The sequence below is a fragment of the Etheostoma spectabile genome, chromosome 15 (assembly GCF_008692095.1).
Source record: "Etheostoma spectabile isolate EspeVRDwgs_2016 chromosome 15, UIUC_Espe_1.0, whole genome shotgun sequence".
In the NCBI taxonomy this organism is placed as follows: Eukaryota; Metazoa; Chordata; class Actinopteri; order Perciformes; family Percidae; genus Etheostoma; species Etheostoma spectabile.
Genome location: NC_045747.1, coordinates 13,253,357 through 13,281,242, shown reverse-complemented (window position 1 = coordinate 13,281,242; position 27,886 = coordinate 13,253,357). Strand labels below are relative to the sequence as shown.

The 27,886-nt window shown below is 38.8% G+C and overlaps 1 protein-coding gene across 1 annotated transcript in view; it reads right to left on the bottom strand.

The window, feature by feature from the left end:
- Positions 1-2,714: 2,714 nt before the first annotated feature.
- elfn1a (extracellular leucine-rich repeat and fibronectin type III domain containing 1a) overlaps positions 2,715-27,886 on the bottom strand; it is a 66,331-nt gene continuing 41,159 nt past the window's right edge. The window contains exons 2-3 of the mRNA XM_032537816.1: positions 27,022-27,112; positions 2,715-7,824 (exon numbers count right to left, since the gene is read on the bottom strand). Coding sequence (XP_032393707.1) covers positions 5,087-7,453 — 2,367 coding nt within the window. The 5' untranslated portion in view covers positions 7,454-7,824; positions 27,022-27,112 and the 3' untranslated portion in view covers positions 2,715-5,086. The remainder of the gene's footprint in view (positions 7,825-27,021; positions 27,113-27,886) is intronic.

The following is a 27,886-nucleotide window of genomic DNA, read 5'->3' as shown; positions in this document are numbered from 1 at the left end:
AATTATTGGGTCTTTGTATATTAGAGTGTGGTCTAGATCTACTCTACCTGTAAAGTGTCTCAAGATACAGTGGTGTGAAAAAGTGTTTGCCCCCTTCCTCATTTCCTGTTCCTTTGCATGTTTGTCACATTAAGTGTTTCGGAACATCAAACCAATTTAAAACATAGTCAAGGACAACACAAGTAAACACAAAATGCAATTGTAATGAAGGTGTTTATTATTAAAGGTGAAAAAAAATCCAAAACCATCATGGCCCTGTGTGAAAAAGTGATGCCCCCTTGTTAAAACTACTATAACTGTGGTTGTCCACCCCTGAGTTCAATTTCTCTAGCCCCACCAGGCCTGATTATTGCCACACCTGTTCACAATCAAGGCATCACTTAAATAGGAGCTGCTTGACACAGTAAGGTCCACCAGAAGATCTTAAAAGCTACAATCATGCCGAGACCCAAAGAAATTCAGGAACAATTGAGAAGAAAGTAATTGAGATCTATCAGTCTGGAAAGGGTTATAAAGCCATTTCCAAGCTTTGGGAATCCGCGAACCACAGTGAGAGCCATTATCCCCAAATGGCGAAGACATGGAACAGTGGTGAACCTTCCAGAGTGGCGGCCGCCCAAAATTACCCCAAGAACGCAGCGACGACTCATCCAAGAGGTCACAAAAGACCCCACAACAACGTCCAAAGAACTGCAGGCTCACTGCCTCATAAGGTCAGCGTTCATGCCTCCACCATCAGGAAAAGACTGGGCAAAAATGCTGCAGAGTTATAAGGAGAAAACCACTGCTGAGCAAAAAGAACATCAAAGCTCGTCTCAATTACTCCACAACACATCTTGATGATTCCCAGAATTTTGGGACACATTCTGTGGACCGATGGACAAAAGTGGACTCTGGAAGGTGTGTGTCCAAGTATATCTGGCGTAGAAGGAACACTGCATTTCATAAAAGAACATTATACCAACAGTAAAATATGGTGGTGGTAGTGTGATGGTTGGGGCTGTTTTGCTGCTTCAGGACCTGGAAGACTTGCCGTGATAAAAGGAACTATGAATCTGCTGTCTACCAAGAGATTCTGAGGAGAATGTCCGCACATCTGTTTGTGTACAAGCTGAAACGAAATGGGTTCTGCAGCAGGACAATGTCCTAAAAACACCAGCAATGTCACCACCGAATGGCTGAGAAAAACAAAATGAAGACTTGGAGTGGCCTAGCCAAAGTCCTGACCTGAATCCTATTGTGGTGTTGTGGTTAGACCTTAAAAAGGCCGTTCATGCTCGAAAACCCCTCTGTAACTGAATTAGGACAATTCTGCAAAGATGAGTGGGGCAAAATTCCTCCAGGACGCGTGTAAAAGCCTCATTGCACGTTATCGCAAACGCGTGTTGGTTGCAGTGTTGCTGTAAGGGTGGCCCAACCAGTTATTAGGTTTAGGGGGCATCACTTTTTCACACCGGGCCATGATGGTTGGTGATTTTTTCACCTTTATAATAAACACCTTCATTTACAATTTCATTGTGTGTTACTTGTGTTGCCTTGACTATTGTTTAAATGGGTGATGTTCCGAAACACTTAAGTGTGACAAACATGCAAAGGAACAGGAAATGAGGAAGGGGGCAAACACTTTTTCACACCACTGTAACTGATTTCATGATTTGATACTGTAAATAAATCAAATTGAACTGATAAACTACAAAATCACAAGTGGATGGTGGAAAAAAATCCACTTGTAAAGTTATAGTCCTAAAATATGCTGAGGAAAATGGGTTCTTATTACTTAAAAACAGGTTTCTTCTGAAGTCAAAGGTTTGTTCTGTAGCGTAGATGATTTGATTTAGATTATTGAGCACCTTGCTGTATACATTTGTACATTGATGAAAAAAATGGCACGGCGGGTCTGGACACGTCTGGCAGGTCTAACTTTCTCTGTCATCACTCATTTTAAATGGCAATATAGCTGATCACACAGCACAGCTGTTGTCATTAGCCTGCACTTTTGTTTATTTTGTCAGACTTTGCTGCAGCACAGCAGCTGGTTATGACTATTAACTATAAGGTCGGGCGATGTCTATTGAATTGGCATATGACGAGGTCCACAGTGAGACATCATGATGGACTCTGACATTGTTGTTGAGTGAGGAGGATAATGTCTTTTAAATTCAAAATGTATATGAATTAATTCATATTCAGGCCTCTTGCTCCCAGTCCGCTCTTGCTGCATGACTGTAATAGGCCTATCAGTGTATTCTGTCACTCTGACTGCGGACGCGGGCTGTCATCCAAACTGAAACAGAAATCATACGGGCACAAAACCCGCTACAGGAGCTGTATCCGTTGTCTCCACCATTGTACCACATATCCTCCATTAAGACTAAAAAAATATCTGTCATCTTATCAATTGTGACGTTCTTTGAATGAGAATCACTCATGGCACTTGGTGTGGAATCATGATGTTTGTTGTGACAACACAATCTTCGTCGAACATCATCCTTCGGACCTACCCTAACTATTGTTCAAACATGGTGTTTATGAATGATGAAAGTGGTAGGCGAAACATTCATATCACAGAGCTCCACACTGACTAGAATGGCAGCACACTATTTCTGGCAGCCGCGATGGAGAGTGTGTTACATACACAAATCCAGTGCTCAATGGCTGTTAAAGCAGCCTTAAAGTGATTCTGGCCAGAAGTCATAATAAAGATGCTGGTGTATACTATATGTGCACCCTTAACTTTATTTCACAGTACTTTGTCTGAAAGTTGATAACATAGTATTAAGAAATAAAAAAAAACATATTTTGTGCTCTTGTTTGTTTTGATGCACTTGAACAACTGTTGATCTTTCTAAAGGTTTTATCAACACTCTTTTTAGACACAGAAGTGCTACAATGTGCAGTATAAAAACATGTTGCTAAATAGCTAAATGAACTAGAAACCTGACAGCTCTCAGAAGATACTGAAATGCTTTTATAAAAAATAACAACAAATGGAGACTTGTCAACAGTTTCAACATTGAAATGAAACAAAAGGAAATTTACACTTATACACATATCCCAAAATCTTAAGGCGGTTGAAATATTAAGTCAGACAACCAAGTTAACACTTCATAAGGTGCTTACATAACACATTCACATCAGGCTCATGAATGCTTCATTTCACATCAATGAATAATATCAGCGTCATGACACACTTACGAAATGGACGCAGAATTATGACACAGAAAAATACAAATGGGTTAACTAATGCCTGCAGTTATTCTTACATACTGAATGACTAATGGCAAATAAGAGTTGATGAAAAAACCATGTCACCAGACAAATCCGTTCCCTCAGGTCAGCCCTGCTATCAGATTGCAGACTCTGATGCTCATCTCAACACAGAGTATGTCTGTTCTGCTTTTTATTTATGTATATCGGAATGTTTAATATTTATTTCCACGCAAAGTCCAAACGTTCCTATGTGAGGCATAACTGCCTAACCCTTAAATAGCTGTTCTTTGCTTTTTAAAACACACACATCCATTTAAAGTTACATCATCACAATTCTTCGAATGAGTGGGAAAGTTAAAATACATTATGTATTGCTCATTCATGAATATGCAATGAATCATTATGAGCCTGTCTGGAATGAGTTGTAAAAACATCTTACAAAGACAAAGCGTTAATATTTACTCAAAAGATGTCATGATATACAAATTCACAGCCAGTAAGTCAGAGGATTCAGTTTCACATTCTTAAATTTTACTCTAGCACGTTGATTATCGTCTGGTACGTAGCTTAATAATACACAAAAAGATTTAACAGCCTAGCAGTTAAAAATAAAATGAAACCTCTCCGCAAGCAACAAGGCCCAAACTACTTTCCTGCATTTATCGGATCAGACATTATGCAATATAATACACTGGAAGAAATATTGAAGCAAAGGAAAGAAACAGTCGTTAATAGCATCAAATAAATATTTCCTTACATGAAAGCTGCCATAGACAGATCAGGATATGTATCTGTTACATTCATCCATCGGGCTCTCCTGCAGGAAACAACAGCTGTCTCTACCTAAACAGGTGACAAAGTACAGCTGCCTTGCCTTAAAATGTTAGTGAGTAGGCTTTCAATACCATATCCAGTATGTGGATATTATTGTTTCCCAGTGTTTTCACTCAGTAACTGATACAATTAAAAAATGGAAAGAAAGTCAACATGGACCTACTACTGTATGTTCGTACGATTCCCAGACCGTGCAGGAATATTGTAAACAATTCAGCTTTTCTACTTTGGTACTAAAGATACAAATGATGGTTCATAAAACTGATGATTGAGACTTTCATTTTAGCATGTAATATACTGCATCTTGTGTACATGAAGTCTATCACATTCCATGCAGTGAATACTGTTTTGTGTGGAGAAAAGGGACATTAAAACTGAATAGTCTTTATCTTTTAAATGCATGTAAAAGCTTAAAAAAAAGAATTAAAAAAACAGGCGGTGACGGTTAAAATGACAAATGTTCTGACAGGATTAAAAGTGGCTGTTCTTCAGCAACAAGTTAACTCTAAATGAACAGCGCTTCATTTGATGAACCTGATTCGACCACTAATACTTATCCATTTACAATTTACACAGCAAACATTGCAAATGTAGATACCCATATCTGTACATAGTTTTTGTTTAATGAAATATATGCAGGGAAAAAAGAAAAGGTTCTTTTTGAATGAAGAGTCCAGATAGTTCCTCAAAAGAATATTGAGGTTTCAGTAGACATATCTTCATATAATAGTTTCATATTACACAACAGCAAATCCACTGTCACAGGACTTGGCCATGCGATACCCAAAAACTTTAATAATCCATTGTAACATATATATTATTAATTTGCAATATATTTTCTCTTTAATAGATAAGTTTTCCCGATGAATGCTTTACATAATATTACAAATTTAAAGACTCTTTACCCTATTTTCCTCACAGTTAAAAGAGAATGTGAGTGAGTAGTTGATTATAATATGGAAGTTTCCATTGATTCAATTGTCAGATGAGGTTCTTGTGTCTTTTCTGCAATGTGTGGTCCATTTTAAAACCCCTAAATATGTTATGACTTCTGTTGGGATGATACACCTTTCCAGTAATCTAAAATATCATGCAGGTCCTCATCCTTTGCAAACTGGACTTTCTTACGCAGTGCATGGCCCGCAGCCATGTATTCCTCATCTTTGTGCCGTTTTCGGTGGAGTTTGAATCGCTCCCAGATGCTGTGTGAAGGTTTGCAGTAGTATTCGGGACTGGAGGAGTAGCTTAGATTGTGATACTGAGATGACAGCTGGGAATATGCTAAGTCTCTGGCGCGGGAGTGAGTAAGAGGCTCCAGCATGGAGGACTTGTGGCTGTCAGGTCTTTCAAGCTCCTCTATCTGAGCATCAGGATATGAGTGCCGGTGGTCATAATGACGGATCTTCTCTGCCTCTGCCCTCAGGATGGCGGCAGTGGGTGTTACAGTGAGCATGGTCTCTCCTGTTGGGGAGGTTTTCTCTATGTACTTGGATTCAGAGCGATAAGGCCTGGGACTTCGCATAGGCCCTCCTGTGGCAGTGCTGGGCCTCTTTGGCGAGACATCAGAGGTCCGATGCCTCTGCAGAGAGTGGTGATAGCTGTCCGTATACACTGGGGAAAGAAGGCCAGATTGACTCTGTGGGTGTTCTGATATTAGTACAAGCTGGGGCTCTGCAGTGGAGACTGCTCCAGATTTCCCTTGAAAAGAGGTGGATTCTGACTTTAGAGCGTCTATACAATTGTTAATTATCTGATTGACCTTATCCACTTCTTTTGCAATGGTGGAAATCTCTGCCACTGACCCCTGGCTATTCCCAGCCATTCCCATGTCACACTCCCTGCGTTCATGGTGGTCCATGCTTCGCACCTCCATGTAATTTCCTTTCATCATTTTAGGAGTATCACTTATCTCTTGAAATTTGTACTGCTCCCTTTCAGTTGCAGATGGTAAATACGGCATACGTGCCATGCTCTCCCCGGCCAACAGCTGCTTCTGCGACATTCGAGAAATAGTCGCTCCCTCCAGTTCTTGTCCATATTTGAGTTCTATAATATTTTTCTTCAGGCTACCTGCTTTTTTGTGCTTTTCATCTTGCTGACGCTTTCTTCGCAAGCAATAGTAGACCACACCCAGAAAAATTACCATGCTAAAGAGGCAGCCCAAGATTGTCATAATGTAGTGAGTAGCAGTTGCATTGTTTACAACTCTATCCTTTCCATTCCAAGGGCCAGTAGTGAGTGTCAGACAAGTGTGGTTGTGTCTAAGAGAATTACGTATTGAAGCGACACAGTATGTGTAGTTTGTGTGGGGTTTAAGGCTTTTTAGTTCAATGTCCTCCTTTATGTCTTTCAGGTTTTGAATATCTGTGAAAAAACTGTTGTTGTACAGAACCAGGATGTACATCTTCTTGTAGGGGTGAGGAATCTGAACCGTGATGATGGCACCTGTGTTTGATACTTGCTTCAGTTTCATCAGAGGGTTTACTTCTACATCATTGTAGGTTGTACTGATGGTAATGTCTTCTGGTTCTGTGCCTGAGGGACAATCTTCCAGCCCACAGAGTGTGGAGTCTGGCGCAGGTGTTGTGGGCTCAATGGGCATAGGAATAAATGGAGTCACGTAGTCATCAGTACACACAGAGGTGAGTATGTGAAGCGCATTTCGATATGTTGGATTGTTTGGATTCTGGCTCAATAAACTGTAACTAGAGACGCCAGGTGGGGAGTCGCAGACCATCCGCTCATTTGTCCTGTTTGGGAAAACTGAGAGCCATTTGACAAAACCAAATAATTCACAAGAGCAGTTGAAAGGGTTGGTGTACAGTTCGCAGGTGGTTAGTTTAGTCAAACTTGTAAACGTAGACCCGTCTAACTGCTGGATTCGGTTCATGGAGAGGTCAATGTTCTCAATGTTGGGGCATTCCCAAAAGGCATTGGGTGTCACAGTCTCAATCAGGTTTGCCTGGAGGTAGAGGTACTGCAGCTTTCCTAAACCTCTGAGGATCCCCTCTGTCAGATTTCGCAACTTGTTGAAGCCCATTTGAAGGACTTGCAAGTTAAACTGAGCAGAAAAGGCCCCATCCTCTATGTAGGAGATTTCATTCTTTGTAAGGTTCAGGTAGGTCAAGTTGGCAAAGCGACTGAGGGCAGAATAATGGATACTTTTGATTTTGTTTTCATTCAGACGAAGGTCCACAATGGTGCTGTTGATATGCTGTGGGATGGCCTCATAAGGTGGTTGGTTTTGGCTACAAATTGCAAGCCATACAAAGCCCTTTTCCCCCTCAATTAACCAGCAGTCTCCACTGACTCTGCCAATATGAGTCAAATATACAATGGCTACAGACCAAAACAAGGCACTCATCACCATGCCTGAGCTGCAGGCCATTGGTGCTTTTCTGAGAGTCATGTGCAGGACCAAAAAAATGAGAGGGGGGGGACACTGCTGTGTTTTCAGTGCAGCTGAGACAATCCTTGAAGATCAGCTGGTTGTTCAACTGTTCTCCGGGTCAGAAACAATGCTGTTATTTGTCTCCTTCTCATTGATGGATGGTATTGTCCCCATGTACCAATCAAAACATTTTTTGAGAATCCGCCCTTACACTCAGTTTTTTTCCATGAGGTTTGCCCGCATTTGAAGTTGTGTTAATGCTTAAAAGAGATTTCACCGTCTCAGGTTGGCTTGTGCTTTTCTTCTTCGAGGTTACCATCATTAAATGGTCTCATCTTATTGTTTCTGCCACTGTCTTCCTTTCTTCTTTATGTGCACGGAGGAGTAACCTGCAAAAGACAAGAACACATAGTTGTTATGAAATACATTTTATCAGGATAATAAATGTACTTCTACTGCATGTGTTGGTAATTAAATTTTGCATTCAAAGCCTAGAATTCATGCATGCATGCCTTCCAAGTTTATGCCCCACCAATTCTTTTGTACACATTTTAAGAGGTGTTTGCAGTCCCTGTGGCAGACTGCAATTTAAGGAAACCATTGGCCAATTACCATTTGACAGGTTGGGAAAAGCAGGTCCCTGTTTTTACACCATTAACCTGAGGACAGCAGACGCAACAATGTTAAGAAGCTGCATTACATCAATTATACATCACTACATGAAATGACACTTTGGATGTGTTTGCTATGTGTTAAGGATTTTCCTCTGAAAACCTTTATGCATAAATTGAAATACGTTTGTGCACTGATTTAGAAACAAACAACAGAAAGGAGCCTAAGGTGTGATTACTGTATCATCCTAAATTAAATTAAGATCGTTTGCAAAGGGAGACACGCCATGGTTGTAAAAATGGGAACAACAGCTCTTGCTCTCTAATCTGCTGAGGCCAAATCTCCCAGGTGCATCAATAAAAAAGGTTTTATTTTCATTATTATAATTATTATAATTATTATAATTATTATAATTATTATAATTATTATAATTATTATAATTATTATAATAATAATTATTATTATTATTATTATTATTATTATTATTATTATTATCATTATTATTATTTTCCCTTTTGTTTCTTTATCTGTCCTCAGCCAAGGGTTTGTTGTGGGTTGGATGGAGTTAATAGAAAGGTGTCTTGTTATAATTGACATTGTAATGTTGCACTGTATATTGTACCTTCTCTAAAACACTAAAAAATACTTGTGAAAAAAAATAAAACAAACCCCTGTGATGCGTTCAACTTTTAATTTGTAAAAGGATAAATGTGCTATCTTTCAAAAGTTATAGTTTTGCTTTAAAGTGTAGTGATTATAGTTCTTTCAGTAGATTTATTCAGAGCCCAACCTTACTCTATACCATCACTAAATCACACACTACGCTACAGCCTTCAACAGCATTTGAATTGTTAATGGGTCAATGTATGGCTACTGACATGAAAAAAATGTTGAGAAAGAACATTATTTGTTTAAGTAGTTAGACTGCTGTTGGGCAACATCAGAAATATTTTAGCTTAGTAGTCACAATTATCTTGTAATGAGCACTAAATTGTATTTAGATTATGAATCCACCCAGAGATATTGATATGTGTAGTGAACTATTCTTTTCTTTTAGTTCACCAGTTCTGCCTCTGACAAAGGCCAAAAGGAGTTGTCTTGTGAGGGGGACACAGGGGGTCAGAAGGTGCTTTGTTGTGTTAGTGGACACGGCTCTTCACAACAGGGATAATCACTGTTAGAATAGAATAAAAGTGACAGTTTGTGGCAGAGAGAATATACTTCAAGTTGAAAATCCCACCTGCCATTGTGGACCTAAAGGCCATACCCGCTGTCTTTTGACCTTTTTCTGAGTTAAGTGTATCACATTGGTGTGGTTTTCCTCATCATACACAAAGTTGAGCAGTGTTTGAACTGAAATATAATAAACCTATTGTTTGGCCCTAAATAATATTGATATTGACTGGGGACCAGCACCAGTTATGAGGCCAATGCCTCCAGGTGCTGTAATCAGTATGAGTGTATATGATTCCCATAAGTACTGAGCTGGGGTGTGTGTGTGTTTGTTTTGGGTTTTACCCATCCACCTAATTAGGGTTTAATCCCAGGATCTTCTTGCAGTGAGGTGACACTGCTCATCACTGTACAAACCAATAACAAATCCCTGTGGTTTCCACTTTTTACATTTCCAAACAACCCTAACACACATTGACACAAGTAGTTAATAACTGCATGCTTCATGTTACATTAGAATTGCAATGGAACAAATAATAAATGATAACAGAATGCTAGTGGAGAAATATTCTTTCAACTGCTCGGAATCCCCTCCAACAGTAAACACTGTGCTGTATGCTGATAAACCGATCAGAAGAATCAGTACATTGGAGCATTTATGGTGTAATCTGGCGCATTTTTCACATGTATTTAGATTGGCCTAGAGGGTGAGATTATATGTGAATCTATAGCTCATAGTTCAGCATTTTTGCGATTGTATTCCATACATTAAGTGTAAATGCGGAAGCTGGTATGTCTTCATTGCCAATTCACTCTTTCTGCCTTCTTAATCCCACTCTTTACCAAATGTGATAAACGAATGCATAATACAGCAAGCTGTTTTTCTATGTGGTTTATGTATCGAATACATTTGTATTTTGTTAAGAGGCAGTTAGCATGAAGATTTTATTGGCAATATCACAACAACTGAGGGCGGACCTTGCTACTGAATGTCAGTCCAGCTAACTGCACCACTGTATCCGTACTAGGGCTGCACAATATATTGTTCTTTCATTGTCATTGCATTATTAACTGGCGCAATAATCATATCACAAAAGGCAGCAACATATCGCGAAAGGCTGCAATATATGGCTAAAGACAATAAGAGATTTTTTAATCAGTAAAAAAATGCACTTTAAAATGTAAAGGTAATTATTTTTTAATAACAGAATGTTGATGATGATTTTCTTTCATTTATTTTGAATCAATGAACAACGTGTTGTGTTTTAGCAGAATACTGAAAGCCGCAAAATTTAATACGCCTCAATGTCTGTTTATTTATTGTAAGGAATATCGTAATTGCGATATTCAACTACGTTATTATCACATGTTTTCCTCATTGTGCAGCCCTAATCCATACTGTACACACTCAAAAATGTCCCCAGTTTTATTTAAAAGTAGAGAAAAGATAGCATTTAAAACACAAATGAAGGGCAATTTTGGTGCATAAGAACCATGTTTTAATTGCAATTTTCCTTGGTTCACACAAAGCTAACAAATTATCTGCTATTGATGTAATAATCAAGGAAAAGATTTGGTCCGCTTTTCAAGTGCAGATAAAGAGGATAAATAAATGCTCTGGTGGAGGACACTGCAACATAGTGTCAAAGCTGCCATTACAAAATCACCTTCATGGCAACAAAAGAGCAGCGGCAGAGGAACGTTGAAGAAAAGAACACTCTCAAAGCTCCTGGGAGGAAAGAGGTTCCAAATCAAATGTTCCATGAAATGAATATGAAAAATACAGCTCTGCAGAATATCTAGCAAGGCAAAGGCTCTCTTAAAGAAAAACTGTGCATTGTTATTATTCCCCAGTCCCTGACCTTTATTGCAAATTCCGCATGGTAGAGACTGAGAACATCTGACCTGATCTCCACCTGCTCACAGTGTGGCACTGGTGCAAGATCCTACAGCGGTTAAATGCAAGTTAAAGTTAAATCTGAGCAGTCTCCTCTCATTTACAATGCATTGGCTGTTTTGTTTGTCCACAGTGACTCACTCTAGTGAGCCTCCAAATGATTCACTGCCTTACCACTGAAAGCCATGCATAAATTACAGCCACGCTAGTTTCCTGTGTACAGGGTAACACAAATGCATACAAGGATACTCACAACGATAGGTGATACTGTAGTTTTTGCGTGCAGATTTTGAATTCAAACACTGTATTTTTACCTTTGCACTTGTGTCCCAAAGAATCCACAGCATATGCCAACAAAAACAACGCCTGCAGTGTTAAGTTATTCAGGGATAAACAAAGCAACCAACAACATTAAAATAATTTTGTTAGTGCTTTGGTTTCATGCAAATCGCATCGTACTGTATATGCAGATCTTCAAGGGAGCCCAAGGCATCCAGCAGGTTATGTTACCTTATGAGAGCTTACGTCTACTTGCCACCACAGACCTACTTTCCATAATGGCAGCAATCTGTATGGTCTAGTGCTAGCCCTGAGTGCAGCAGGCCAGAACACCCAAGGCATCAGAGCCTAGTATATTCCCCTATCAGACAAAGGCAGCCATTCCACAGTCTCTTTTCCATTTAGGCTTTATGCGCTGGGTAATGAAGGCTTTTCTTTTTATTTTCCTCTTCTGTGGATAACCTATTGAAGCCCTGCTCTTGAAGAATGATTCAAACGCTGCCTTGTAAATCTCGGTTCCAGTTGCTCAGGGCCTGTTTATACTTCACTTCTACTCAGTAAATCATTGCTTCTTTTTTTAATGAAAAAAGGCTACTAAACATCACAGAGGCAGCTGTAAATGTGTATTGAGTTCTATCTCGAATAGAACTATTTCTGGCAACATGTACCGTAAAGCAACTAACTTTGAGCACAGAATCTAACTTTTTTTTGGAGTCGTCCAGTGAAAAATCACACAAGCGAACGAATCCAAGGAGAGGATTGAAGTAGGTGTTGTGATACTGAAAGGTTGGATTGTACTTTAGAGGGAATCTCTCAGCTGCTGTGGCCCTTTGTGTGTCTGGTTGGAGTCTTTAAACGTAAAGCAAAAGTATTCTCTCACACAGTGCCTCAGGAGTACTGCCTCACCACAAAAGCCAGTGCTTTAAGGAAAACTTTGACAGAAGCTCCAGAACGCCACATTGAGAAAAACGATGTTGAAACTACTTTGTCTCCTTCCCGACAAACAGTTGTATATTGTGTGCAAACCAACCGGACTGCACCTCACTGCCCTCTGGCTATCTCTGCCTCTCAGCCCCCTTCTGTTTGCCAGCGTGTCTGTCAAAACAATTTCACCATGCATACTAAATGGATATTTTTCTGTTTAATCTCCCAGTGTCTACAAAAGCGTGATGTCAAAGGATCTGTTTTTGCGGTTTGAGGCCCTGCTTTTTCTTGTTTCTACCTGTACTTCCTATCTTGTTTTTTTTGTGAAGGTGCCTCAATCTCAGAGGACCCTCCTCATCCATACCAATGACTGCCCTTTATTTGATACCATTGAAAATGCCTGCACTTCTTGCAGGGAAGAATGAAATAGAGTAAAGATTGGAAACCAGAAGTGTAGAATCAATTGAGTTTAAATGGAACTTCTTCTCTTGGGGAAGGAAAACATTGTGCTCATTGAGGTACTGAATTGCTTTTGAGGGACAGAGAATGAGGACACGTATGCATGGGTTATATCAGAGGATATTAAACTCATACATTAATTACAATGGAAATATTGCCTGGCAAAAAAATGATGGTCCTGTCTTCATTAAATACTGTTTGCTAAAGGTTCAGCAATTTTCATGGCTTCAGTGATATACTGGTTGGACTTAGTGTGTCCTTTCTAGTAGACAGGATCACAGCAAATAGAGCAAGAAAACGCATGTTTGAATGAATGAGTTATGTGCATTAGTCAGTTAAAACTGGTCACATTTGATTAATATGAAAACATATCCCAGAGAACGCTTGACTCTGTACCCGTGTGATATTAACCCCTAGGTAAATTAAATAAATCGGAATTGTCCTTTAACTGTCATTGCTGCATGATGCTCACTTTTTCACATGATGCTCAAATGCTGTAGAGACCACCCACCCATCTGGGGAGTCATTTTGGCGTTACATCATACACTAATAGTTGAAGAAACAAATCCAAAGAATACACAAATCTTTAATTATATTTTTCCAATAATCCTAGATTTATTAAAGTTTTGCCGAGACGGAAAAAAGGACAAGTAACATATTTTTGTTGCAAATTACTACTGGTCCCTGCTAATTAGCTTCAAATTAGCATCAGGATAATAAGTATTGCTGAAGTGTGGGTTGATCTGAATTAATGCTGATGATACATCATTAGTGCTAAAATGTCAAATACCAAATCCTTTTGGATAATTAAGGTATGAGAGCTGAGGTTGGGCTAATGCAGATTTGCACAGGCAACCTGTATTTGAAACTGGTCTAATGGAAAGTTATGCAGTCCACTAACTACTTAGTATTCCACACAGGTGGAAAACTTGAAATGACTTACTGCCCTGCCATCTCTTGTTAATTCCCAATATCTCACTCTTTTGTTCTTTAGTGTATCAAGAGTCCTTCAGGAGGCTTGTGAACTAGTATGATTCAAGCTCAGAAGAGAGCAAAAAATCTAATTACAAACTAAAAGCCCTTCTTTGGGTGACACCTCTTATATCAACATGATAAGCTGATGGAGAGTGGCGTGGAATCACATTGCACTGATGAAGACCAATGCATCAGTAAAACCCTGCAGGGGAATTAAAGCAGCCTGGCACAATAGTTACCAGAAAAGTGCATCCTGCTCAACCTTTCACAGTTCTTGCTTTAAAATGAATGCTGTGATCTCTGCACTCTACCCTATTCTATAACAAAACCATAACAGTTCAGCTCCACAGGATGCATACTGAACAGGGGAAAAGGCAACCGGGCTATAAAGATCATTTATCACAGGGACAGGAGCTAAGAAGAATTTAATTTAATTCTGTACGTTTGAAAGTAAGATACAACTTGGAATAACACCTGAAGGTTTAAATGCAATTTTCCAGGCCATCAACTGACCATCAACCCGGCACGTTATTTTGGCCTCCAAGCCAAAGCATCTGCCAGCAATGTCTCTAGCTGCTGACTCATGACATGTCGAACTAAAGTGTGCAGCCCTCAGCAGGAAGTTATGGGAAGCTCACTACTCTAGTGGATTTAACAGGATTGCTGTGTGTAAACTTCTTTATGTTTTTATTAATATCTTATATTTGGAGAATTGATAAAAGTTCACGTGCTGACTAAAGCTGTGATAAGAATCGCTCTCCTTATCTTTGTCAATTACCTCACCTTGCTTAACCCAGGTTTCCCCACCAACGAATCTTCAGAAAGTGACTGGACCTTATTCAATTATGCTGTTCTGCAAGTCAGCTGTTCGGGACAACCTGCCTTAATGTTCTGATTGACAGGCTGTGAACAGACGAGCAGCCATTCCCAGTGCTAAATTTTTATATCTGTCTGACCAGACAGACTATCTGACACATTAAAGGTCCTCTAGGCGATGTTGGGTGACGTTACTTCTTATTGATGTTCAAAGTATTTTCAAACAAAACCAGAGTAGCTTGCCCCTCCCTCCTCCTTATCATGTCCACTCCCTTTTGTTCTTCCGCACACTAACCCCCCACCCCTCACCCCCAAATACTTCTTGTTGGTTATTGGCTAGAACGCTGGAACACTGTTTGTGTATGCTTCGTGGCACAGTGGGCACAGTTTGTTATTGTTGCCGGTTGTAGACCCTGGGCTTTCTACAGGGACCAAGTCTTTTTTTTTTTTAAGATTATTTTTTGTGGCTCTTCCCTTTATTTTAGTGACAGTGGATAGACATAAAAGGGGGAGAGAGATGGGGGATGATACGCAGCAAAGGGCCGCAGGTCGGACTCAAACCCGGGCCGCTGCAGGACTCGCTCTTACCAGGAGAGCCAGAGACCGCCCAGGGACCAAGTCTTTTTACAGTGTGTTTTGGGGACAGGCAGCTTGCGGATCATGAGGAGATGTTTGCTGTATGTGACAACAAACGTTTTAGCCTAAAACACACGTGACATCACTTAGAGCACCTTTATGGAAGAGGAATTATCACTTTGAGATTATCTCCACAAGGAGTTTAACTCAATTCATCTACATTAAATCTTGAAGAGTTAGCTTGGCTTCCCTGGCAATTTGAATTTGAATTTTTTTCTCTCATTTACACAAATTCAGTCAGGACACTTGGGTCAAGGTTTTAACCACTTATTGCAGCAATATGCATTTTACTATGGTGATGTGGCTCTGCTTATGGGATGCTCTGTCAGGGGGATTTTCTGTGTCAAACTTGCTCAGATTTGTTTCAGAGATACCCATTTACATTTAATGAACACGCCTACCAGGGAAGCAATTAGCAATCCATCCATAGGAAGTGAATATAAGATTATGGTGGTCAGTGACAGCAGATAGGAGCAACAGTAGCAACAGATTAAAAAAGCTGGAGTTTCAACACACTAGTTTAGTGTGTGGTGGGATAGTAACTCCCTCAACCTACAGTATGAGCTACCAAAAAGGAGTATCACAGTTGGACAAGGTGACGGGATAAGAATCAATCTGTGTAAGCAAGAATGTTGGTCCGACTTTATTGGCACTACAATTTGATCCATCTATGATGAGTGCAGGAATCATAGGAAACACAGGGGAAGGCAAATGAAAACAACCACCTTGTGCGATGGCTATGTTTGGAAATAAAACTGTCTCTTCCTTGAAAGGGAAGTTATTGTTTCTGACATGGCAAATTCTCTCAGGCTCAATAAGAGGCAGAGGATGCAACAGCAAGCTGGTGCTTGACTATCACAGGAGTGAAAGGGTTTTTGGTGCACCACAGAAAGTGACCTGTCATACAGTAAATAAACAAGATCTCAACACGAGATGACAGGTATACCACTGGGAGGACTTTTATCCCAGTTTGGTTGGAGGATGCAGCAAATAAATGCTTTAAATGCTAATGGCCATTAGTGAGATAAACAGACTTAGAATGCTCTGATAACATTGTCAGAATTTGCATTTTTATTGTTGCTGTCCATTTGAATTTACCTCCACAAACGTACATTGGGGGAGAAGAGAGAGTGTTTGCATTTCTGATTTTGAAAAAAACAACCATTTCTTCACAAAGACGTTTTTTAGTGTGTATGCAGTAAACAGTGGTTACAAAAAAGACCTAGAGCTTAAGTAGCTCTCACATGCGATGCTATAGATGTCACCACCTTAATAGTCTGGCTGCACTGCACATACCTTCTGGGATAGGAGAAAAAAACGCTCTGGGTTGTTTGCATTTCTTTAAAGCAATCACAATAGTCTTGGTCGGAGCTAAGCTCCGGAAGCAGAGATGGTCTCTCTGCAAAATGGTCTTGGGAAGGAACTTGCTTTGGTGGAACATTTGCACCCCGCAAAAGAAAATGACACATACAATATAAAATGTTTGCTGAAGTTTTGCTGTTCACTATTTGAACATTTTCAACATGGTTAACTTCATTTGCTATTGCTAGTATATCGCTATGTGCAGTGCACTTTGTCCAAAGCAATCCCCACCAATCGGTCTCCAAAACGTCTTTTAGATAGTAAATGCCGTAAACGCATTCCTTGTAAGTCTTTACAATCATTTCCCGAAAAAAAACAAGGAGGACCGCCTTCTTGCATGATCCAAATTTTCTTCAAAACTTCCATTTTCAGCATGCAGCTTGCTAGCTTAAAGTTTGATGTTTCATGAAGCGAACAGAATTTGAGAACAGCCACACACAGAGCGGAAGGTGAGGGACACACGCCAGATGTCAGGCAATTATCCTGGAATCATACTTCCGTTGATTCAGGCTACAATGCCATTCACTGTTTTTACCACATGCCTCCTCTCTGGCAGAGATTTTTATTTGAATACATAATTTGCGATTTCAAGAAGCAGAAGCTTTAATGAGGTTTTCAACAGCAGGTTTCATCACCAGCATTGATAATGTAAGTCCTCCATATAAAAATAAGTGCCTCTTTTTCACAGATGCTCCTCATCTAAATTGCCTTTTGCACACGTGTAAAATACTTTGTACAAGGGTGTGTAGTCAACAAATGTCATCCCTGTCATGACCTACTAAGGAGATGAGGCAGAGGTAATTATCATTCTACAACAAAGCCTAAAGGTCATTTGACAAGATATATTACATAGTGGACAGATGCCGGATGTGATTCATCATTGTGCAGATGAAAGCGTTCTACTTTTATCGGGCCCTGTTGAAATGACTGCTGTCAGTCAGACCACACACATTTTGTCTTCACTGTGACACATTCGGATTTTACTGTGCTGTTAAATAGATGCCTGGTTTAGTAAAAGGTGCAAGTTTGCAAGAGACGACTGCTCATCCATTACTTTTATCCGTCTATTTTAACAACTTGTCCAATATTTGTACAATTCAACTTACTTTTTTTATGATATGCTTCAGAAATTGTTTATATATGTATAATTATACCTCACATCACTTAACAATCACTTACTTTCTTCATCAATGCCATTTTCCAATAGCCTTAACACCTACATGTGATTTTACACCCACTATTATTAATAATAAGTATGCCTTTTATCTGTATGTCACCAAAAATATTCACTAAAAAAATTGCTAAATCAGCAGTTATGTTTGTGTTCATGTCAATTTGTATATTGTTAAACACCTAGGCCTTGCCCTTTTTCCATTTTAATCATTTCTCCCCCTCTCACTTTTTTTTAAGGTGAATTAATAAATGCAGCTGATCTACCTGGATACACACGGATCTTTGTTCACCTTTGTCCTAAAGATCTCTCTGTCTGCTACCTTTTTACATTTGGGTAATCAATGTTAAATGACTAATGTACTGTTTTTATATCATAGATTTATTACATCTTCAACTAGGTTTTTTGTTGGGACTGTGCCACATTCCTGACTCATGACACATTACCGCCCAAGTTGAACAGTCAGACACTGATACCAATCTATAACCTATTTGAGGTGCAATTTTCAGCTATGTGCTATCTTTCGAAAGGGATAAGGGAATAGGCTTGTTGGGGATGAACTGCGCCTCGCCTGCAAAGTGGACGAGAGCAGGAGGCAGTAACAGGGGCGGTGACAAAAATCTGCTGTCAAGTTGGACAGTTTCCAGCTGATTCCAGCAGCCTTGATGCGGAGCAGGAAGTCAAAGAAACACTCACATTCTGTTAGGTCCTATTCCGATTTAATAAAATGTTATCAGACACACATACAGTCTCCAGTTGTTTTCATTAAGACAGAGTAGCTCTTAAAATTCTCCACATGCAATCTTGTGGTAATATTAAAAATAAGTATAAGTATGTGATCCGTGAGCTGAACGGCTTTAGGCTCTCTGACTTCTAAACGTCACTACACAGCCACATAACATTTGGTTTGTACAGAATAAGCCTTCAAATCAGACAAATGGCAATTAAAATCCCTCCAAATAAAATTAAAAAGGTTATATAAAACGTCATCATTTTGAGTAGATTCTGAACCAATCAGCTGTTAAATAAGCTGAGAGGCCAGCGTTTCCCAGCGTTTAGGTCCGCGTGGGTCTTGCAGTTGGTGAAAAGCAACTGTGCTGTCTGCGTCTCAAACAGGTATATGTTAGGAGATAGCATAGGCTCAGGCTAATTACTGCTAACTAACATGCTAGTTAACATTAGTAGTTAAACCTAAACAGTTGATGTAAGTCAAAAATGTCTGGCAATACGTTGATTTGTCGACCATGCGACAGCAAGTCGCGTGGTTATGACACAATCGTTAGCCTATTTTTGTAAAAACATCTGCAACTGAGCCATAATGTGAGATACAAGGTAATGGAGCCTTTTATGCATTGTCGTGTTTCTTTAGAAATAAACAACTGACAAATAGAGTCTTGAAACGCTTCAGATGTAAAGTTATTTTCTGTCAAAGTGGCACCAAAAGAAATGGCAGTCAATGGGATGCTAACTGCAGGTGATGGCTTTGCAGCATTAAAATGGCGCCATGGGAGCTACGCTTCAAAAGCTTACCCCTTGGGATTAATCCAGAAACAAATCTAACCGGCATGCAACGGGTGGCGATAGCCGGTGATTGACTCTACGCAGACCTAGCTCATCTTGAACAAGCCTAATAAAGAACCAGAGGGGCGATGAAAAACACACAATCCAGAAATGGTGAGGTCACTTCCTGTTAAATAGAAATAAACAAACACGTGCAGGATATAATGGAAATTATAGTTTTTTTTTACTGTCATTAAAAAAGTTATGGGTGAAATAATATTGCAACGGAGGACTGGAGGCAGAGAAAATAAAAGCTAATACAATGAATACCTTGCACATAGTTTTTCAAACTATGACAAAATTATGTTGGGACAGTTTTCTCATTTAAACATCTCATCTTCTGCAATTTTGTTATCTTTGAGACCAAAGAAAACTTCTCAAGAAAATCACTATATAAAATTAAAAGTGCCATTGGAAGCTTCACATCAGTTTTATCTCTTATTATAAACAGTGACTAACATGACATTTACCTAATGCAAGAATGTGAACAATTGATAGGCATGCTCATTAAATGTATTTAAAGACTCATTTACCACCATATTTTCTTTTATTTTAATAATCTTCAGGAAATCTGACACTACTTTACAGACTAAAAAACAAAGCACATTGGATAATGGCTTTAAAAGAAATTAAAAGGTAAATGTCACAGAAAGATGATGAAAATGAAGGGCGTTTGACAAGAAGAAACAAAAGCCGCTGTCCAGAGATCCTTCTTTATAGGTGGGTGGCCTCTGGTTGATAAACATTCTCTGTAGGCAATCAACCAAAGCCTCAAATATCTCCCCATTTCTCAATCATAAACATGCTTAAATCTGAGCTGTAAACAACACATGCGTAAACATGGAGTTTCTTGCATTGCTTTAATTTAAATTTCTAAGAGACAGACAGGAAGCTTTGTCTTCTGAGGTCTGGCTGAATGAATGGCATGTAATAAGAGGGAAGATTTGAGGTGTCATGATTTGAGACAAGTCCCCTGTCATGCTGAAAAAGGTGGCGCAGCGCACCAATTTATCTGTGATGTGGAAAAATATCATTAGGAGTCTGTAATGAATGGCTGACAGCTGTCTGTCAAATCTGTGTAGTCCTATTTTAAATTTCATCCATTTTCTCCATGGTTGCCTTTCTCATTGCTAAGTCACAGCCTGGCTGCTTCGTCTTTATTAACACAACATAGGATTTCTTCGTAGTCATTGAGATGACATAAGTCAGTGGAGTCTCGTTTTGGCCTATTTTACACGTATTTGTTGTACAGATGCATTGTGTGCTGTAATTTATTTTTTTTGCTGAACCCATACATACTCAGTATTGTTTTATTACCTTGATACTTCATGACTTTTCCTTATTTTATAAATAGGATGGATGTCCTTTACTATGACCTATAACACAGCAAAACTTTATTTTGCCACCTTCTTTAAATGCAAGCCCAGTTTGTGGAAAATGAAAGGGTTACCATTTGAATATTTATACTCATCTTCTACAGGGCAAAGCCTTTCATATTGCGCTGGCCATATTTCTGATAGATGTAGCTCTCATCACAGAATTAATGGACTGAGGGAGCATCAAGTGAGTAAAGTGATCACAAAAAATTACTGGTAACAGCCTGGGGAGGGCAGTTGGATCTGGAATCGCACCGATACAAAACCACTGAGGAGGCACTATGTTATATTTTCCTTTATTCTGTTTGAGCACCGTAGTTCCCAGTGATAATATAATCATATTGTCAAAAACAGTCATTTGTACTTTTAAATATGGAGTGTTCTGCCATAGAGGATGTGGTATATTGCATTGATCTTGCATAAAAAACACAGCTTGGTTTTATATAGTTACCAATTTGACGTCCTAGTAAATGCAACTGCAACCAATGCTATGTTTGCAGCCAGCTGTTTTCCTTCCTATGGGCATTGATCATTGCCTCTTGGGCACCAACAAACACAACTGCATCCAACATGCGGTCTAACTGTCTAGAACTGAATCAATGCTGGGAGCAAATGTGGAGGAAGGGTTCAATTTCTTTGATGAGGATAGAGCCCAATAATTGCCAACCATACGGATGTTTTATAATCACTATGTGACCAATTTAAGGCTCCCTTGGGATCCATGTCTCCTACAGGCTAATCCATGATGTTCTTTACAGTAATCCATTCAAATAACTCTTCTCCAGTGCCATCAATTAGGAATCCAGGTTGAAGCAGGAGTTGGCACTATACAGCTTGACAGGCATAAAGCCGCTGTGACAAGAGCTGTAATAATTCCAAATTTTGCTGTACAATTAATTGTCTCAGAAATAATTGTGATTAACAATATCAATTGTTTCTTTGTCAAATTTAAAAATATGTATTTATGTATTGCTTATTTAAAATAAATAAAGTTTTGAATGAATTCCAAGATACAACTTTTGGTTATATCACTGTCATGTGACCTAGATAATGTAAAACACTGTACACAGCATATGAAGTAAACAATGCCTTTCTGTTATCATAAAACATATTTTCTAACTATATCCCCTCTTGTCATTTTTGTTGCTATGAACATGTTAAGGCTCAAGTGCCAACAATTATATAGTCTGACCAATAATCACTTGTATAATGACACTTTGGCATATCTAAACAAAATAAAAAACTACCAATCATAAGCCTTAAGACCTTAGCTAGAAAACGTGATTGTGTAAAATAATTGACAATTTGACAATTATGCAATCATTTTTAATGGCCTAGCTGTGACCTGTTTGGGAGAATGATCATCCCAATGATCAATGACTCTATGACGATGTTGATAGGTTCCCTATAAAATGTGGTTATGTGGTTATATATAGTTATAATCCAAGGTAGGAAAATGAATTAAGTCAAATTATTTGAAACTTGAATCACAAACTGAAAGATGAAACTTAAAGAAGGCAAGTAAAAAGTCTTCTCAAAGTCTTGTGATATAATGTAGGACAGAAATCAGTGACAACGCCAGATTATCATCATCATGGCTTTCCAATACACTGATTTGAATAAAGTTTAAAGTTTTTAAGATTTTATCATTTATATTGTCAACACATTGAGTAGATGCTTGAATCATTCTTTCACTCCCACAGCTGCAATTCTCCAGTTTATTTTCTGTTGCACCCGACAGTGTGACAACATCTACTGACACTACTAAAGGTTTTATGGCTTTGCCTGCTCTCTTTTGTCTACTTGTTGGTAACATTTTTGTAAGCGTAACAGGTAGCCTCGTTTTGCATATTTTAGGGACATTCATCATGGTAATGATACATATTACGCACACCTCCTTGTGAACAGGTGGCACTCATTAGGCTCCTCAGAGGTTTAGGTTTAGGTAAAGTGTGTGCGAGATGATAGGGTAAAAATATGAAAATGTTCCTGCTTGAGGCCCAGTATTTAGTTTCCTCATGTAATGCACATTGCACATTCTGGACAGTGTAAATCAGTAGAATAAATGCACATATCGCTAAAAGAAAACATAATGGCTCTCTTTAAAGACTATTGGTCTGGACAAATAAAATACTTAACCTGTGAGTTTTGTTGTCCCTTTCCAGCTCTGGGCTCACAGACCAGTTACTAACTTAAAAAATCCCTTTGGATGCACTTAAAAGGCAGCGAGAATTAAATCAAGTTAAGTCATTCAATTGATCCAACACTCCAACACATGTACAATTTTGTTTTTGAAGTCTGTTCAAACATGTCCTTTCTTTTGTGATTGACAAGAATATATACAAACGCTCATTGTTTCAACTTCTAATTTAAATAAAAATGCCATAAATAGCGTTTCCCATTTGGATCAAAAACTGAAAATGATGTGAACATGAAAGAAATACTTCAAAAACACAATAAAGAGGATTACTTTGGTTAGTGATGACACTAAAACAGCAGATTCAATATCCATTTAAGTGCTTTCTGTTGGAACTCATAAACTGGATGTCTTGTTGCAAGCTGATTTAGATGGTGATATGTGAAGCACTGAATATATCTGTAGTGTGAGAAACGGTTTTCAAAGAAGTCTATTATATCCACATAGCTTTGTCTTGTTATTGTTCCTTTCTCGGGTGTTGAGATTGCATCTCTCCGTTTAGTAGGCCTATAGTTTAATTTTTGTTTAATGGGCACTGGGACTCCAGCCGGGGCAAGTATTAACAAGTTGGGAATTTTGTAGTTTTTAGCTCCCATAAGGTTAGATTGTTCATTTCACACCAAAATAAAAAGTTGATGGATGGATACAATTTTTTTTTTTTAATCTTTACGTCAGCTCTGAGGAAAAGCTCCTCTGTGCTCGTGTTCAGCTGTGCTTTTAAAATGAATGCTATTAACATGCTAACTGAGCTAAGTATTAGACATTGGAAATATCTACCTGCTATTAGTTTTATATAACTACATCTAGGACACAGAGGGCTGTAGGAATGAATTCTTAAGGCCTACAGTTCACTTTTTCATTATGCTGCTGCAATTAAGTAAACCACAAAAAGAAAGTGTTAAATTTAGAACTCTACTGCTGCTGACGTGCCTTAATGAAGCCAAAGGGCACTCCCCATCTGCTCTGCTTTACATGACAGACTAGCTATGTAACTAGTGAGTCAGTTAAACAGAAAGGTTGTGCAGGTTATGGAAATGTATTCCCAGAAAGTGAGTCAGTGATGATTAAAATTCTAAGGCAATGCCCCTCTGTGAACAGCCTCTTAATTAGCATTAATTGTTCAGTGTGCACCTACTCTTCCTGTCACTCTACACACATGAGCCAATGAAAGTACTCATTTGTTGTTCGGTGGAAAGACAAAGGGACCGTAAAACCAAAGGAAAAAAAACAGTTGTATCTTTAAAAGGTTATGTAGTGCTGTCCAAACACGAATTGTAGTTGATGATTAATAGTCATACAAATTAAAGATGTAGTTGTCTATTTCTATTTTTTAGCACACCGCAGTGCTGTTGTGTTTGGATTTGCAACCAGACCTGCATCCATGTTGTTAATTTTAATGGCTGCTCATCAAAATGATTTGGTCATTGGTAGCGGTATGACAATTTGACCTCACAGTTACTGTATGTTGACCAAAATATATTATGGTTTTCAGTATTATCAGTGTGTTTTTTTTAAAGTGTTTTCAATATGTTCAGAAAGCATCAGAGACAGATGTAAGTGGACGGACGAAGAGACAAGAGACTTTTTGAATTTAATTTATGTGCAAAATATAACGGCTATTTTAGACAGCAGAAATCTAAGAAATGCCATAATTTATCAGGAACTTGTGAAGGAAATGGGCTACAAAGGTTACGACAAGCCGTGGGCGATAGTGATACATGTCTCAAAACAGTTGTCTCGCAGCAGTGCCGGAGGGACAATAAAAGGCAGAGATGCATCATCATAGCAATGTGGTGATAGTGTTGTTTTCCTATTACAGCTTGATATGTCGCTATCAGCTGGCACATAAGCACTATTACAACTTGTGCAATATTGATCATTTGTTGGAGACGGCGCGATTTAATTTTTCTAGAAAAACTTTGTTGTGCAATTCAGTGCGAAAATGAATGGAAACACCTTAAAATGTCAATTTGATATCCCAATATGATCGCAAAACAGCATCTGACGTCATTAGGCACAGGTTTTTATTCACTTTAAAGCTGTTGGATAGAAACATACCAGTTTTTTAAAAACTTAACCAGTGTAATACACCTGTAATAGCTAAGCACGTGGCTCCACAAGCTAGTCTGTTTGCTGGCGATTGCACGTTGCTAGCAAACACAACCTGAATATCAACACGTGGCTGAACAAGTAATATTAAACAATCTGCACATCTATCAGCTTTGCAATAAGAAACACAGACTTATTGAAGATAATAAGGCAGTAAAACCATGAAAGTTTAGCAAGCTATAGAATAGTTTTAACTTATGTTATGGGCTACCCACATCACTTCAACATGTCTGAAAATGGGAAAGAAAAGAAAGAAGATAAAGAAAAAAGTCTGTTAACATCTGCTCCATTCTGTCCCCTTCTCCTGTCTGAGCGCAGTGCGCCTGCACGGCAATTTCAGGAGCCTCCGATGAAGCTTGGCAGGATTAAACACAGGGTTTCCACACCGTGGCAATCCACCGCGATAATAAGGATATTTTAAATGAAAAGGATAATTATTACCGTCAACATTTCTACCTTGGTTTACACTGGTAATTGTTACATTGCTGGCAAAGAAGTGTCATTCTTCAATTAGTTTGCTGAACTTCTTTTTCACCTCTCACTTCACATAGATTTATTTCAAACAGCCAGTTCTAAAAATATTGTGTGGGTTGACCTAATGTAACACAAAAAATGGTTCAAGACAGTTATTTATTGTAGAAGGAGGCTTATTTTATTTTCAAAAGTAAGCAGTAATATTCAACAGGGAAGCACAAAGCAAGTGTTGAATGTTCCTACTTCAGTTATCAGACAGGGGGGACTTTGTTTTGCCTCCAAGGCCGGGTTATGCTCACTTTGGGGTTATACTGTTCAGGTACTACCACTGAACAATTTTACTGCTAATTTCTTCTCTGCTCTGAATGCCAACACATGTCTTCTTATCCACCATCTCTCTCTTTCTCTTTCTCTTTCTCTCTCTCTCTCTCTCTCTCTCTCTTGCTCGTTTGCTTGCTCGTACACTAAAGCATTCTTGAAAGGACCCACGCTACTCTTATAATACCATGTTTCCATCTTAACATTTTCATGTGAAATATAATATTTAGAAAAGCTGGATGGAAGCAACAACTTTAGCACAACTTTCCCCTGAGCTGTCAAACACACTGCTGCGCTTGTAGGGGAGACTCTCTGCGATAAATTAAAAGAGAGCCGTTATCGGCTCTACTCTGACATCATCTTGCTTTCAATTGCAACCAATACAGTCTCATATGAGCTCAAACAAAAGAACCTACCCAACAGCAGTAAGATATACAGTAGACAGCCCAGCTCAGTTTTTTTTATGACATTGGAACCTTATGCTCAGGTACACACCTACTGTAATTCACCTTCTACTTGGTGCCACATTTGTAACATTGGCTTTAAAGTCCCTTGCTTGTGGAATGCAACGATTATGCAAATGATCACGGTCAGCTCAAATAATCACGATAAGGCAATTATGTTAAACAATAATTGCGACAGGTCGATCCATATGGATGCCTAGTAACTCTAAGGCAGAAGGGTGGTGAAAAAGTCATTAAATTGTCTGACATAATTGACACTGATATGTTTTGGTGCAGGTTTGCTTTTCCCCCTACGATGATTATTGGGCAATGTTTTATGTTTTTAATTATTTGAATAATTCAAGTTAAGCTACAGTGAAAAACTCTTTTCATATATTCTAGTCGTTACAGGAGGTATAGAACAAAGTTGTTATAAAGTCATTTGTCCAGGTGGTTGGAAGTGGGTTATTAAAATAGAACTAGAAAAACAAATGAGACATTAATTTTGATGCTCTCGCTAAGATCAAAAGACTCCACCTTCTAAATCCTATAACAAACATATTTGCTTCTGGTGCTGACATTCTATTGTAAATGAAAAAAGCAGAGGTAGAAACAGGGAACCTGAACACTACATGACTCCACAGAGTGACATTCAGACTGTCCACTCTCAGGATGACATGTCTTTTGAGTGACATGTACTGTGCTTGTCGTGTGTATTGACCAGCGGATTAGAGATGGCTTAAGGGCCATTTGTTCATGCAGAGCTGCAGTTGACTCAAGTTACAAGTGAAATACCTGCACTTACCTCTGGAACCTAGGTTGAAGTCCTCAGTGTGAGAAAGCATCCCTTTTGTCCTCCAGCAGTACAGATGTTAACTGATTTCTCCTTTTGAACTCTGAGGGAAAATTAAACGATAGAGAAATATGTTAGGTCATTTTCTATTAAGATGTTTGTTTTTGAACAACTTAATAAAGTGAAAGTTTTTTTTTTGCATAGTTACAACTGAAGAAGTATTTCACCAAAGGCAATAAGCATATAACTAGACTGTCTATGCAGTAGAAAGGTGCAACATTTTTGAAATTGGTGCTACATGACCAGAGAAACAGTAAAAAAAACAACAACTGTGATATTCTCTTTTGCACAAAAGGTAGAAAACCTACAACTACCAGAATGCACTGCGCTGCACCGGACCAATAAGTTCTCCCGCTGGTGGGTGACGCAATGGAAGCTCGTCCGATTGACACAGAATGGCGGCCGGCTGGTAACAAACGATCTCGTATAACAGTTAAACTGTAAGCTGAAATATGTTTCTGAAAACATTAAGTTGCTTTCTCTCTCGATCCGCTTCAAAACTCTTTGTGTCTGTATGCAAAGTACGGGCTGTGGTTACAGCAAAACAGCGTTTGACGCAAAACTCATCACTTGGAAGTTTTTTTGCTAGCCTGTGAGTAGAGAGATCTGGACACTGGTAAGATGGAGGGATGTTTAACATAATTCATTTTTGATACAAAGTTGGTTAAAAAAACGGCAAAGTAATACTTTAACACTTTCATGTTGGATCGTTCCATGGAGTCCTGTCTTAATGGGCCATGTAATAAAAAGCTGCTTCTTCAAAGGATAACCTTCTTTGGCATTGCAGGCTCCGAAATGAATTTAGCAGCATTTTTTT